Source organism: Melanerpes formicivorus, unplaced genomic scaffold, assembly GCF_026170545.1.
Source record: "Melanerpes formicivorus ecotype bairdi unplaced genomic scaffold, bMelFor1.0.p_v2 SCAF_34, whole genome shotgun sequence".
Taxonomy (NCBI): domain Eukaryota; kingdom Metazoa; phylum Chordata; class Aves; order Piciformes; family Picidae; genus Melanerpes; species Melanerpes formicivorus.
Genome location: NW_027142386.1, coordinates 7,785,203 through 7,797,178, shown reverse-complemented (window position 1 = coordinate 7,797,178; position 11,976 = coordinate 7,785,203). Strand labels below are relative to the sequence as shown.

General features: G+C 56.6%; 1 protein-coding gene across 4 annotated transcripts in view; it reads left to right on the top strand.

Moving 5' to 3' along the window:
• Window positions 1-1,090: 1,090 nt before the first annotated feature.
• Window positions 1,091-11,976, top strand: part of ANK1 (ankyrin 1) — a 57,169-nt gene continuing 46,283 nt past the window's right edge. Inside the window, exon 1 of one of the 4 annotated variants that reach the window (XM_068156775.1) lies at window positions 1,091-1,253. In XM_068156775.1, coding sequence (XP_068012876.1) covers window positions 1,128-1,253 — 126 coding nt within the window. In that variant the 5' untranslated portion in view covers window positions 1,091-1,127. The remainder of the gene's footprint in view (window positions 1,254-11,976) is intronic. The other 3 variants (XM_068156777.1, XM_068156772.1, XM_068156773.1) reach the window with 3 other exon arrangements.

Genomic DNA, 11,976 nt, shown 5'->3' with positions numbered 1-11,976 from the left:
ACCAAAGTCACAGCTCCAGGCCTGACCCCTGGCCTCCAGCATGGAATTGCCTCCCTGTGCTTTTGGGAGGCAGCTGCAGGTGAAATACAAGGATGTTTGTGGGGAAGGGGTGGCTGACTCTCCAGGAGCCTTGGCTGGGTGTCCTCAGAGAGGACCTGAGCCCTGGTGGTACCTGGGTGGGCTGGAGCTGGTGGCTGTGGTTGTACTTCTCTGATGCTGAGCAGTCAAAAAGCAAACTGAGCCCTCGGTTTCTGTCTCCCATTCACAGCTGAGATCCCTCCCCTCCCCTTGCAGCTCACTCGGTGGAGAGCTGCGAGGAGGAAGGGATGCTGCTGAGCTGCACTTTAAAGGATGCTGCTGAGCTGCACTTTGCTCCCGTCCCTGGCACATCCCTCGCAGCAGAGGCTGTTTGCTGAGCAGAGAGGCTGCCTGCCCCCAGCCGAGGCAGCCATTCCCTCCTGCTCCCCGGGAAGGGAGCTGGAATCCTAACCCGGAGAGGCAGCGAGCGATGGGGCTGCCGCACGGAGAGTGACTGAGAGGAAGGGAACCGGAGAGGCTGAGAGCTCTGCCTGCCTCAGCAGCACTGCAGTGGTGAAGCCACTGCCTGACTACGGGCAGCTTTCTGGGGGCTGTGCACTGCTACAGAGAGGGTCGGGATGGAGAGCAGCAGCCTTCGCCTTCGCGGCCGCTCCAGCCTCATCAGGCATTAATTGCTGAGAGTTATTTTCCTTCCTGTGGCTGACTGCCTGCGTCTCATCTCCCACTGCAGGAGAGGCTGGCAGGGAGCGAGCGCAGCACCAGCCGGGTGTCCTGTCCCACAAAGGGCTCTGCAGGATGTGCCAGTGCGGTCCGGGGCTGCTGCAATGGTGCATGGAACCTCTGGAACAGCTGGATTTAGGATTATTGATGCTTGATAAAGGTGTCCCAGGCTCCATCTAGCAGCTAGCTGGAGACACCGGCTGCCCTTGGGGGGCTTGCTGACTGCTTTCTGCTTTCCTCTCGTTGCTGCTTCCACACTCACCTGGGTCGGCAGCGTCTGAGCAAGGGGAAGGGACTTGGCCGGGAACCGGAGGGAGCTGCGTGGGAAGCGCAGGTGAGCTCAGGAGGGGACTGCAGCCTGCCCAGCCATGGCTCAAGCAGCGAAGCAGCTGAAGAAAATCAAAGATATTGAGGCTCAGGCTCTGCAGGAGCAGAAGGAGAAGGAGGAATCCAACCGCAAGCGCAGGAACCGCTCTCGGGACCGGAAGAAGAAGGTCAGTGGCGCTGGGGCGAGCGGCCCCTGCCCAGTGCCTGCGCTGCTGGCAGTGGGGGCTGCTTGCGTTTTGGGGCTGGGGGGAGACGGCAGGGGGGCAGTCTGGTCCCTGTGCCGGGCTACGTGCAGTCAGCACAACAAACAGTCTGCCAAGCAGAGGACAACTTTTAGGGCCAGAAGCCTTCTGTTTGCCCTGACAGCTTAGGGACAGGGATGAAAGAAAGCCATGGGAAGGGGGAAAGGGAGTGAGGGGCTTGTCGAGGCAGTTGGAGTAACAGATTGGATCTCTAAGACTCAATTGCTGACTTCTAGCTTCATGCAGTTCCCCAGAGTTGCTCTGTGTCTGCAGAACAGGGGGGCAGGAGCCCCCTCTCCCTTTCTCCAGTGCAGGAGCAGTTCTGATGTCCCCCTCATGCCCTGCCGGAGCACCGAGACCAGGGGGCAGTGGGAGCAGACCACTGGCAGAGAAAGCACTTCAGAGCAGGGGGCTGTGAGCTCTGCTGCTGCTCGGGGCAGGAGACATTTGTGACACACACACACACACCCCCCCCAGCAAAGGCATGGTGCTGCTGGCAGCAGGTGAGTCTGGGGGCTGGAGCAGGGGGAGCTGCAGATGTCTTTCACCTCTGCTGGCCCCAGCCTGCTGGAGCCTTGGGTCCTCCAACTGTTCCAAGCTGTAGTTCCTCTCTGGAAAGTCACTGCTGGCAGTTTTTCCTTTGCTGCCAGCTTCCTGCAGGCCAGGTGTGCTGCTAAGGTTGCTTCCTGGCCCTTGAAGACCTCTTGAGCTGAATGTTCTCCTCCCAGCAGGGCAGGGTGGTGTATGTGCCATGCACCAATGCAGAGGCAGAGAGGGGAGAGGTGAAACCAAGGATAGTGAAGGATGTTTGTGAGAGGAGGTTGCAATACAGAGATGTCTTAGGTGGCCTTATCCTCTGCCTTTAGCAAAAGACTTGGAGGACTTCCATGTGCCCCCTCTGAGCAAGAGCCTCCCAGCAGAGCTCTGCTGCTTGGAGCATTTCAATAGTTGTGCCCCAAGAGTCTGAAGAAGAGTTTTGCTGAGGTGCTGGGGGAAGGCACCACTCAGCAGTCCTCAGGCTTTCAATCTTCCTGCCACACAGCTGCTTCAGGCTGTCTGGGCTAGTCATGGACACTGGAGTTCCTAGATTTCATTCATCCCTGTTTCTGGGGCAGGCTTACTCCCTGAGTCTGTGAAAGCCATCCTCTCCCCTCTGCAACACCACCTCCTCCCTCCTCCCAGAAGCAGAGTGTACTTGTGTCTGGGTGATGGGCTGGGGCATACCTGCACAGTGTCTGGGCTTCATGTGGAAGGTACTAGAGAGGGCACCTTCTCCCCTGCTCCTTGTGAGAGGCTGGAGTTGCACTTGCTGCCAAGACAGACTGTGCTGCAAGCAAGGAGTTGTTGTGGTGTGCATTTGGGATTGGCACAGCATGGGGAGCACAGAGCAAGGTGTCCTTGCAGAAATCAGCAGGGCTGTGGTGAGCTGAGCAGGAGCTGATCTTCAGCTATCCCCTCCTGAGTGGTGGGGACGTGCTGGCAAGGGACTCCTGCCTGCCTCTTGGCTCCATGGCAATGCCCAGGGTGGGCAAAGCCCCTGCTCACCCTCCTGTTCCTCTCAGGACCAAAGCTGGGTGTAAGGATGCTTGCTTGCTTAGTGCCAAGCCAGTGTCCAGAGCAGCTCCAGGGGAGCTCAGTGAGCACATTCAGGACAGATGTGAGGTCTGCAAACAGGAGCTAGGAAGTTGGGTGTGGGGGCTGCCAGCTGCCACCTCCTCCAGTGGCAGCTGCTTGCTGCATGCAGGCCCAAAGTGCCCCCAGGTCAGGTGGCTTGGTGCCTGCAGTGCCTTCTGAGCTGACAAGCTTTGACTGAGACTAACAAATAAACCCAAGTCAATACTGGGAGGAAAAGAATTCTTCCTATTGAAGTGTGCTTCTTGTGGTACCAAATGCAGCCAAATATCCAGTCAGGGGTGAGGAGGGGCAGAAGAGTGTGGAGAGGCAGGTAAGTTGGCATGTGGCAAGTGACAGGACTCAGAGGCTTTGAGCTGGTTAGACTGGAGAGCAGGAAAGAACTCTATGATTCTTAGTAGGACAACCAAGTGGTCACACGAGGTGAGCAGAGCTGTGCTGCCTGCGTGACAAGCAGAGCTCCCCCAGCTGCTGGGCACTGGTGAGCTGCATCAGGGTAGAACTTAAGGCCAATCTCAGGGTCCCTGAGAGGGAAAATCCAGACACCTCTGTCAGAGTTATGCCATGAGCACATGAGAAAGTGGGGTGAGAAACTGCTGCTGGAGTGCTGTCAAGGAGAGGCCACTGGGGCCCTTCCCTCAGCTGTCTGCCAAGGCTTGTCACCAAGCAGCAGCCTTCAGCTTGTGCTGGATTTAGGGGGGGTGCAGAGAAGAGACTGATGGACAGGATGAGGGCAAAGGATTTCAGCAGACCTGGGCTGCAGATGGCCCTGAATGTCCCCAGGATACCTGGAGCACCATTGTGCACTGCTGCCATGGAGGTCTGGCCTGGTGCAGCAGCTGGATTGGGCTGCCTGGGTTCTCAGGCAGGAGATCCAGCCAGAGGTGGCACAGCTGTCAGCCACCCAGGGCTCCCCTGGCTGCTGGGGGCTGTGTTGGTATCTAACCTGCAAGCTGGTATGAGCAAGAGAAAGGCTGATGCCACCTGCACAGCCTGGGAGCACGGAGCTGCTTTGTCTCCTTGCTCTGCCTGCTCCTAGAGCAACAACAGCTCCAGCTGCAGCTCCTGCTGGCTGCCACTGCAAGTTTTGTCAGTTCCATCAGCCAAAACTGCCGCCTCCCCTTGCTCTGCAAGAGCAGTGGCCATGCAGGCACCTTCCTGAGAAGTTAAACCCTCGTGGCACAGCGCTGAAGAAGGCACCTTGAGGAGCACGTGAGAGCAGCTCTAGGGGAGGCCATGAGCCTGGAAGCTCCAAGCAGGCTCCAGCAGCAGCCCTGGGCAGCTAGGGCTGGGTGCCTGGGCTCCAGCACTCTGTGCCTGAGGCACTTCTGCAAACAAGCTGGGATCTGCTGCCTGGTCGTGCTGCTGCTGTGCAGTGACAGGGAGGAAGGACATGGCACAGCGGAGCAGCCAAAGCCCCTGGGACTGGAGGGAGCCCTGGCTTTTGCCACCCTGGATGCACTCAGTGTAGACAGAGAATGAAGCTGTGGCAGTGGCCTCCTTCATGAGCTACCACAGAGCCTTTCAGAAGGCTTCTGCAGCTCAAAAGTTCATCTTAAATCATACTGTGGGCTCTGTGTGTGCTGGGCTCAGAGCAGCAGGGGAGTGCTGAATCTTTTCTGCTGTAAACATCCAATGTGCAAAGCTGGGGAGGTGTCCTGGGTGCACAGCTGCTGGCAGACTGGGGCAGAGCCTGAGCTTCTTTACAGGTGCTCTGCTGCGCTGAGGGGTGCAGCACCCCACCTCTGCCCACTGTGCCAACATGGAGCTGCTCTGTGTGCCCACAAGGTAGCTGTGACCCTGCCAGCTCTGTCAAGGTTGTTGGGGAAGCAAGGCCCATCAGGATTTGGGGAGGATTACGTCAGCTGGCTGCACTGTCAGGAGATTCAGGCCTCTGATTCATAGATGCTTAATAAATATTTAGTTGTTGCTTGAGGCTGGGCTGGGAAGCACAGGGCTGTGTGTGACGCTGCCTCCCTCTGATGCTGTTTATCTGACCTGCCTCTGGAGCCCTGCACAAATGGAGGCACTGCCAGCATCTAGAAAAGCACCAGGGCTGGGCTGGGCTGGGCTGGGCTGCTGGCTGGGGCCCTTAAGGAGGCTTTCTGTTCTCAGAACCCGCTAAGGCTTCCTCTCCACCTCTCTCAGTGTCTCCCTGGTCAGCAGTCAGCAGGAGGGAGAGGCTGTTTTGAACTTACCTTTGGCTAAGCTCTGTCCAATTTCACTCACCGCTGCTCACAGCCACCCTCCAGCGTTTCTTCTGTTAGGTTGCAGTGCAGCAGGCTCTGATTATCATGGGAGCAGCTGTGCCCCCTCCCAGCACTGGTGTTCTCTTCCCAGCATTTGCATTAAGTGTAGGGGAGGGATGGCAGAGGATGGTGCCTGGCACGTGTGTGTGTGTGCAGGAAGGAGAAGGGCAGTGCAGAAGTGGCACTGATCTCAGTGCTGGGCAGGCTCAGGGCTTTCTGGGCTGTTGCAATGGGCACAGATCAAGAGCTGTCTCAGATGGCCCAGGCAGGAAAATCAGAGCACTTCTACAGGAGCAGCTCCTCCCGGGTGTTTACCTTTTTCTCCTGCCAGTGTCTGCCTTGCCCTTTGCAAAATGTGGTGCCAAGAGTCTCTCAGATAATGTGAGCTAATATATACTGAACCGTGTTTGACTTGGGATGTCCATCCCTTTCCCCAGTAAATAGTTGTCCACAAACACTGGAGTCAGTTGTAAGAGAGGAACAGCTTGTACAGTACCCAGCCAGCAAGGCGCTTGGAGCCCATGTCTGCGTCCTTCCCTGACATTTCCAGGCAGGAGGGAAGTGCTGTGGTGGGAGGAGGAGCGGCTGGCAGGGAGAACATGAGCAGAATACAGGCATCTGGATGTGAGGATGCAGGGCAGAGCAGCCTCTGCTGCTGCAGGGCCTCTCTGAGGGGGGAAGCTGGTGCCACTCTGCACTGCTGCTCTTCAATTATTCAGCTGTCTGTAAGTGCTTGGTGACCACACCGGCGATCGAGGTATTGGAATGAGCTGAGCAGCATTTGGAACCCTGCAGCCTCCAGAAATCTGCTTGGGAAGCAAGTCCTTTCCATCTGTGCCCTCTCCTCGGTGCCCAGCCCCTTGGCCCAAGTGCCTGCCCGAGCAGGGCAGTGGCTGTGTGCAGGGGGTGAGCCCTGACTGGGGCCGGAGCCCTCAGGAGCAAGGGAAGCTTGTGGCAGTCCTGCACCCAAGGGGGGAAGCTGCCTGTAGTGAGCTGAAGCTGATGTACAGCGAGCTGGAGCTGAGCTCACAGGAAAGCAGCTTTACAGAGTGCTAAAATTAGAAGTTTAGTCTGAATTATGCTAATTTGTGTTAATTGTCTAAGTATGTCAAGGTTCTTCAGGAATGTACCCTCCCTGTGCCGGCCTGGAGAGGTGCGGCGTGGCCGGGGGTGTGAGGCAAGCGTGGGGCAAGGACTGCAGCTCTCTGGGGCCCTTGCCCTACTTAGAGCTCTCCAGCACTCCTCTCCTCCAGCTCTCACAGTGCCATCAGGGTGGATCCTGAGAACGGTGCCCCTGGATTGGAGAGACCAAATCTGAGAGGAGTAGAGGGCAACCTCCTGGGTGTAGGGAAGTTCTTGACACCTTCTCTATCTAAGGGACTGCTCAGTGTGGCAGAACCACCTGAGAATCCACCTCCCCTCTCCCAGCTGAATTATGTCATCATGCTTTGAGCCACAACACTGCAAACAGCAGCAAAATTCCAGCTCCCTTCCTATTTGCAAAGCAAATGTTGCTGACTGGGTGAAAGCAATAAGCCAGAGCCATCCATTTCTGGTGGAGGGGCTGCAAAACGAGAGGGATGATGCTAAACCTGCGGCTTCAGAGTGTAGTGAGCCGAAAAACCCAACCCAAAAGCCTCTCCAGGAGGAACAAAGCAGCAGGTATTCACCAACGTGTCTTGGGAGGCGGAGGGAGAGAATGCAGCAGCAGGAGAGCGTTCAGAAAACAGAGCAGCTTTCTATATTTGTGCAGGGCTGAGGAGAGGAGGAGAGAGCCTGTGCCTGTGCTCATGGCTGTGGCTGTGGCCAGGGCACTGAGAAGTCTCCTCTTGAAGCAAAAAAGGTAGCTGCACCAAGACAGCAAGCTGAGTCCTGCCCTGCACCGTGGTGGCAGGACTCTTCATGGCTCGGAGGGTGCATCCATGGGCATGTGTGGGACCTTCCCAGTGGGGAGTGCAGAGTGCTGAAAGCCTTGGCAGAGTGCAAACTAAGTTTGTTTACTAACTGATCTTATGGTCCCTGCAAAGGCATCCTCAAGGCTCTTACTTTTTTCCAGCCTCCTTTGCCCAGGGAGCCAAGGTTTCCAGTTGCCCTGCAGGAAATGCATCGAGCATCCAGAGCCCATTTAGTTCTGTCACGATGCCATGGGCAGCATTGTCTCTTCCCCAGGACTTGCTGATTACAGCAGAAAGCAAAGAATAAGATAAATGCTGTGAGAATGTGCTGCTGTGGTGGGTGAGACAGACAGGTGTGGGGTGAGCTCAGGACAGTGCAGCTTGAGCAGAGAGAACAGAGAAGCTGCTTCAGTCTTTGGCTCCTCACTCCCAGAAGGGCATTGAGGGTCCAGAGCACAACCAAGCTGGGGAAGGGTCTGGGGAACAGGGCTGGTGAGGAGCAGCTGAGGGAGCTGGGGGTGTTCAGCCTGGAGAAGTGTGAATGTGGCCATGGTGGTGTTGGGTTGAGGGTTGGACTGGGTGCTCTGGGAGGGCTTTTCCAGCCCAAACAAGTCTCTGTTCCTGTGATCAGGGAATCACAGGGCAGCTCCTGCCCCTTTCTGTGCACACCCCCAGGAGCACTGTGCAGATGTCTGACTGCTGGCCCTGGGTAGCAGAGACAGTGACCTGTCAGTGACTGCTCCATCCACATCTCCTTCCAGTTCCACCCCCACGTCATCTGGCGCCTGCACGGACCTCGAGGCAGTGCAGCTGCCTGGCATCCTGGCATCCTGAGGCAGTGGCTGGGATGTGCTCTGAGGGTCTGTCAGCTGTTTTCATGGACATACTGGGAATGAAAGAGGGCAGAGTCTGTGCTGTCACCTCCTGGGGACTGAGCTGCCTGCTCAGCTCTCCGATGGACTGAAGCAGGCTGTGGGCACCTGGGAGCCCTTCCTGGGGTGGCTGCTGTGGGAAATGCTGCACTCAGCTTTCCAAGCATTTCACCCTTCCATCTCCAAATGTGCTGCTGTTAAAGTCAGTGTCTCCTCAAATACTTCAGCAGCTTGCTACCCTTCCTCTGTCCCCAGCTGCCTCTCAGGCCTGAGAGCTGTGTCCTAGCATTGAGGCAATTGCTTGGCTCGGATGGGTGCTGACCATGACTGACTTTGCTGTTGGTACTGAGGGTCCAAAACCAGCCAGTCCTCTCCACTCCTTTGTTGTCTGTAATCTTTTAAAAACAAAGCTGGAGTGGTGTCAGCATGGGGAAAGATTAAGAAGCTCCCAGTCTTGTTTCTTTCCCCTTTTCCTTTCTCTTTTCCTTTCCTTTTCTTTCTGTCCTTCCCCTTCCCCTTTCTTTCTGTCCTTCCCCTTCCCCATTTACCTCTTGGTGGCTGGCAGTGGGCACGGGGGATGCAGTGTGAGGCTTTGCTGTGCTGGAGGGTTCTCAGGAAGGGAAGACTTCCCTGAATGATGCTGGGCTTGCAGCAGGGAGCCCTGTGGGCTCTGCTTTCCCTCTCCAATGCCGGAGCAGAAGCTCTATCTGTGGGCACTCTTTGGCACAGGGGCATTTCGGCTGCCTGCATGGGGTCCGTAGCTTGGCCTGCAGGCTGTCATTTTCTCAGCTTATTCATTCTTCAGCTCTTTTCCTGGCAGGATCATCTCAACTCACAGTGACAGCAGATTTGGTCCAAGCAAGGATTGCTCAGTGGAGCGTGGCACAGCATGGCAGCTCTCCGCACACGCAGCTTGGAGATGCCACAGCACCGATGCCGAGCGAGGCGCTCCCGCTGAGGAGCGACATGATGGTCAGCAGCCTCAGCCCCTGCCCGGGCAAAGTGCTGCCTGTCAAGCCTGGCTGTCAGATGGCTGTGGAGCTGAGGCTGCAGAAAGAGAGAGGAGCTGCAGTGTCACAGGACAAATGTATAAAATATCTGCTGCCCGTCAGTACTGCATCAGCAGCACTGCTGCTCGGAGCTCCTGAAGGGTGAGCCGTGCCTCTGGCACCTGCTGGAGGAGGTCTCTGAGGCCAGCAGCAGCTCAGTAAGGCACAGACAGGATCAGCCTCTCTTGACCCAAACGGTGAGGCAGCAGCAGCCACTGCTCCTGCCGGATCAGCAGCACCTCACCAGGAGGCCTCTCAGCACGCTGTGACCCCCAGCAGCAGCAGTGGGGGTCGTGCCAGGGACGTTTATTCTGCCACAGGCACTGGGGGTAGATTGCACATGTTTGAGCAGAGGAGGTGGCACCTTTCACTGAGTCCCTTTGCTCTAAAGTCAGCCTTTGGAGCTAGGAGTGCTGGGAGGACACAGAGAGCTGGCCCAGAGGCTCTGCTCACAGCTGCAATAGAATCATGGAATTGTTTGGGTTGGAAAAGGCTCCAAGCTCATCCAGTCCAGGAATCAACCCAGCCCCACCATGGCCACCAAACCATGGCCCCAAGTGCCACGGCCACAGGTTTCTGGAACACCTCCAGGGATGGGGACTCCACCACCTCCCTGGGCAGCCTCTGCCAGTCCCTGACCACTCTTGCAGCAAAGAAATTTTTCCTCATCTCCAACCTAAGCCTCCCCTGGCACAATTTCAGGCTCTTTCCTCTCCTATCACCAACCCCTACCTCACTGCAACCTCCTTTCAGGGAGCTGTGGAGAGCAATGAGGTCTCCCTCAGCCTCCTCTGCTCCAGACTAAGCCACTCCCAGCTCCCTCAGCTGCTCCTCACCAGCTCTGTTCTCCAGACCCTTCTCCAGTCCTCATGCAGCTTGGAGATGAGGTCCACTGGCAAGGAAGGGGCATTGCACGTGGGGAGTTTGACTCTGGACAGCCTTTGCCTCTGCAGGGTGCTGAGTTTTGTCCACTTGGCTGGAAAGAAATTGCAACCTTGCACAGGGGAGCAGAACAGCAGCTGCCCAGTGAGAACAGATGAACCTGGAGGGGGTTTTTGACAGCTAGAAGCTGTTGTAACAGAGTAGGAGATAAAACCCCAAACAACCAGAGCTCAGCAGAGGAGAAGGCTTCAGAGTTTCTTGTATTGTTCTTGTGATGTGTATGGAAAAAACCCAAGCCAAGGACCCAAACAAAGCAAGTAGCACACTTTTTGTCCTCCTTCTGGAGCTGCAGCCACTGCAGTTAGCTCCCCACCCTCAAGCTGTCTGCTGTTTACTGCCAAGCCTTGCCAGCACCTTCCTGGGGTAACGTCAGGCTTGCTTAGGGATGCAGAGTGCCTGGGAAATGTGCAGCTATTGTTTTGATGTTTAAATGAAGAGGTTTCTGCCCTGCCACTGATGTGATAGGGAGCTGCCAGGAACCAACAGTGGCTCAGGAAAGCTCTTTTGGGTCCCCAGCCATGAAAACAAGGACCTCATTTTGGCTGTGTGGGCAAAGAGCATCCTCTGTAGTTGCTGTCCCAGGTCCTGTGATACCCTCCCCAAGGAGGGGGTTGTGTGTGTGCTCCTCTGGGCACGTGTGAGGATGGAACTCCTCTGCTCAGCCAAAGTCCTTCTCACATAACTGCACTCTGCCCCCTCCAAGTCCTTTGTTTCTCCAGTTCCTGGAGTCCTCTGTAGCATTTCTGTGGCCACCTGAAGGCTGCCTCCTCTTACTCTGGGTGTGGGAACCCTAGGGAGAGGGTGGATGAAGGTAGGAGAAACTTTGCAGCTGTGGAGTAGGCTGAGTCTTGAAATGAAAGTGTTGGAGAGAGCAGAGTGTGAGATGGAGATCATCTCTCCTTAGGAGACTACTTCATGTTTCTGTCTTTGATGTTGTGAAGCCAATTCTGTCAGAAGTCTGGCATCAAACCCCCTCAAAGGTTTCACAGCCTCCTCTGTGCCCTCGCAGCTGAGAGCTTCTTGGGTGGCACTGAAGCACCCCAGCCTGGCAGCCCAGTGAGGGCACCTGCACAGAGCTTGGTGTTCATTGCCTGCCACTGCCAGCACTGCTTTGGGCACAGCCCCAGGGACTCCTGGTGCTAAGTTGCTACAGGAGTGCACCTTGGAAGGCAAGCAGTCGTGCAGGCCCTCTGAGCCTGGAGGTGTCCTTGTGAGGCAGGGGATCTGTGTGAGCTGATGGAGAGGGGATCAGGCAGCCTGCTCTAGCTGAGGTCTGCACAGCCCATTTGTCACTTGGAATTACCTCCTCTGCCTGGGATGCAGTGGGAGATGGGGACAGCATTGTGCTGCATGCTGCTTGGCTTTCCTGTGGCCTGTGCCAGCCCTCCCCAGCTCCCCATTAACCACTCCTGTGGTGCTCGGCTCCCAGCACTTGCTGCCGGCTCTTGTGAGCTGGAGGATCTCATCTTCCAGTGGTTGCAGGGGGGGAAGGAGGATTTTTTATTAATAACCCAAATTACTCTGTAAAACAGCAGCTTGTCTGGTGTTAAATATTAAACTGCACTAAGTGGTGAGCAGGAGCTGGACCAGCAGCAGGCTGGGAGTGAGTGGCTGTGGCAGGGGGAGGCAGCGGTGCCTGCCAGCGTGCATTAATCCTTGCTCCTTGGAGAGGCTCCTTCCATCTTCAGGGCGGTCAGGTGCTCCTCCATGCAGCTCCCCAGCTCCTGACTGGCATTTTGCATGCTTTAAACAGATCAGCACATCAAAGGCTGGCGGAGCCTCTCGCTGGCGTTGCCATGGCAGCAGCAGCTGAGAGGATTTGGATGTTTCTGGGGTGGGATTCTGTGGCTGGGTGTGTTGGGGCAGAGCAGGGCTGCTCTCCACGTACTGCTGTCCAGCGTGATCGCGGCCCGGAGCATGCCTGCTGCTGCCGCTGGCATGTGGGTGCCTTGCTGGGCTGTGGGATGGTCTGCCCCGGCTCAGGGGGGCTGTGGTGCAGACCTCTGCAT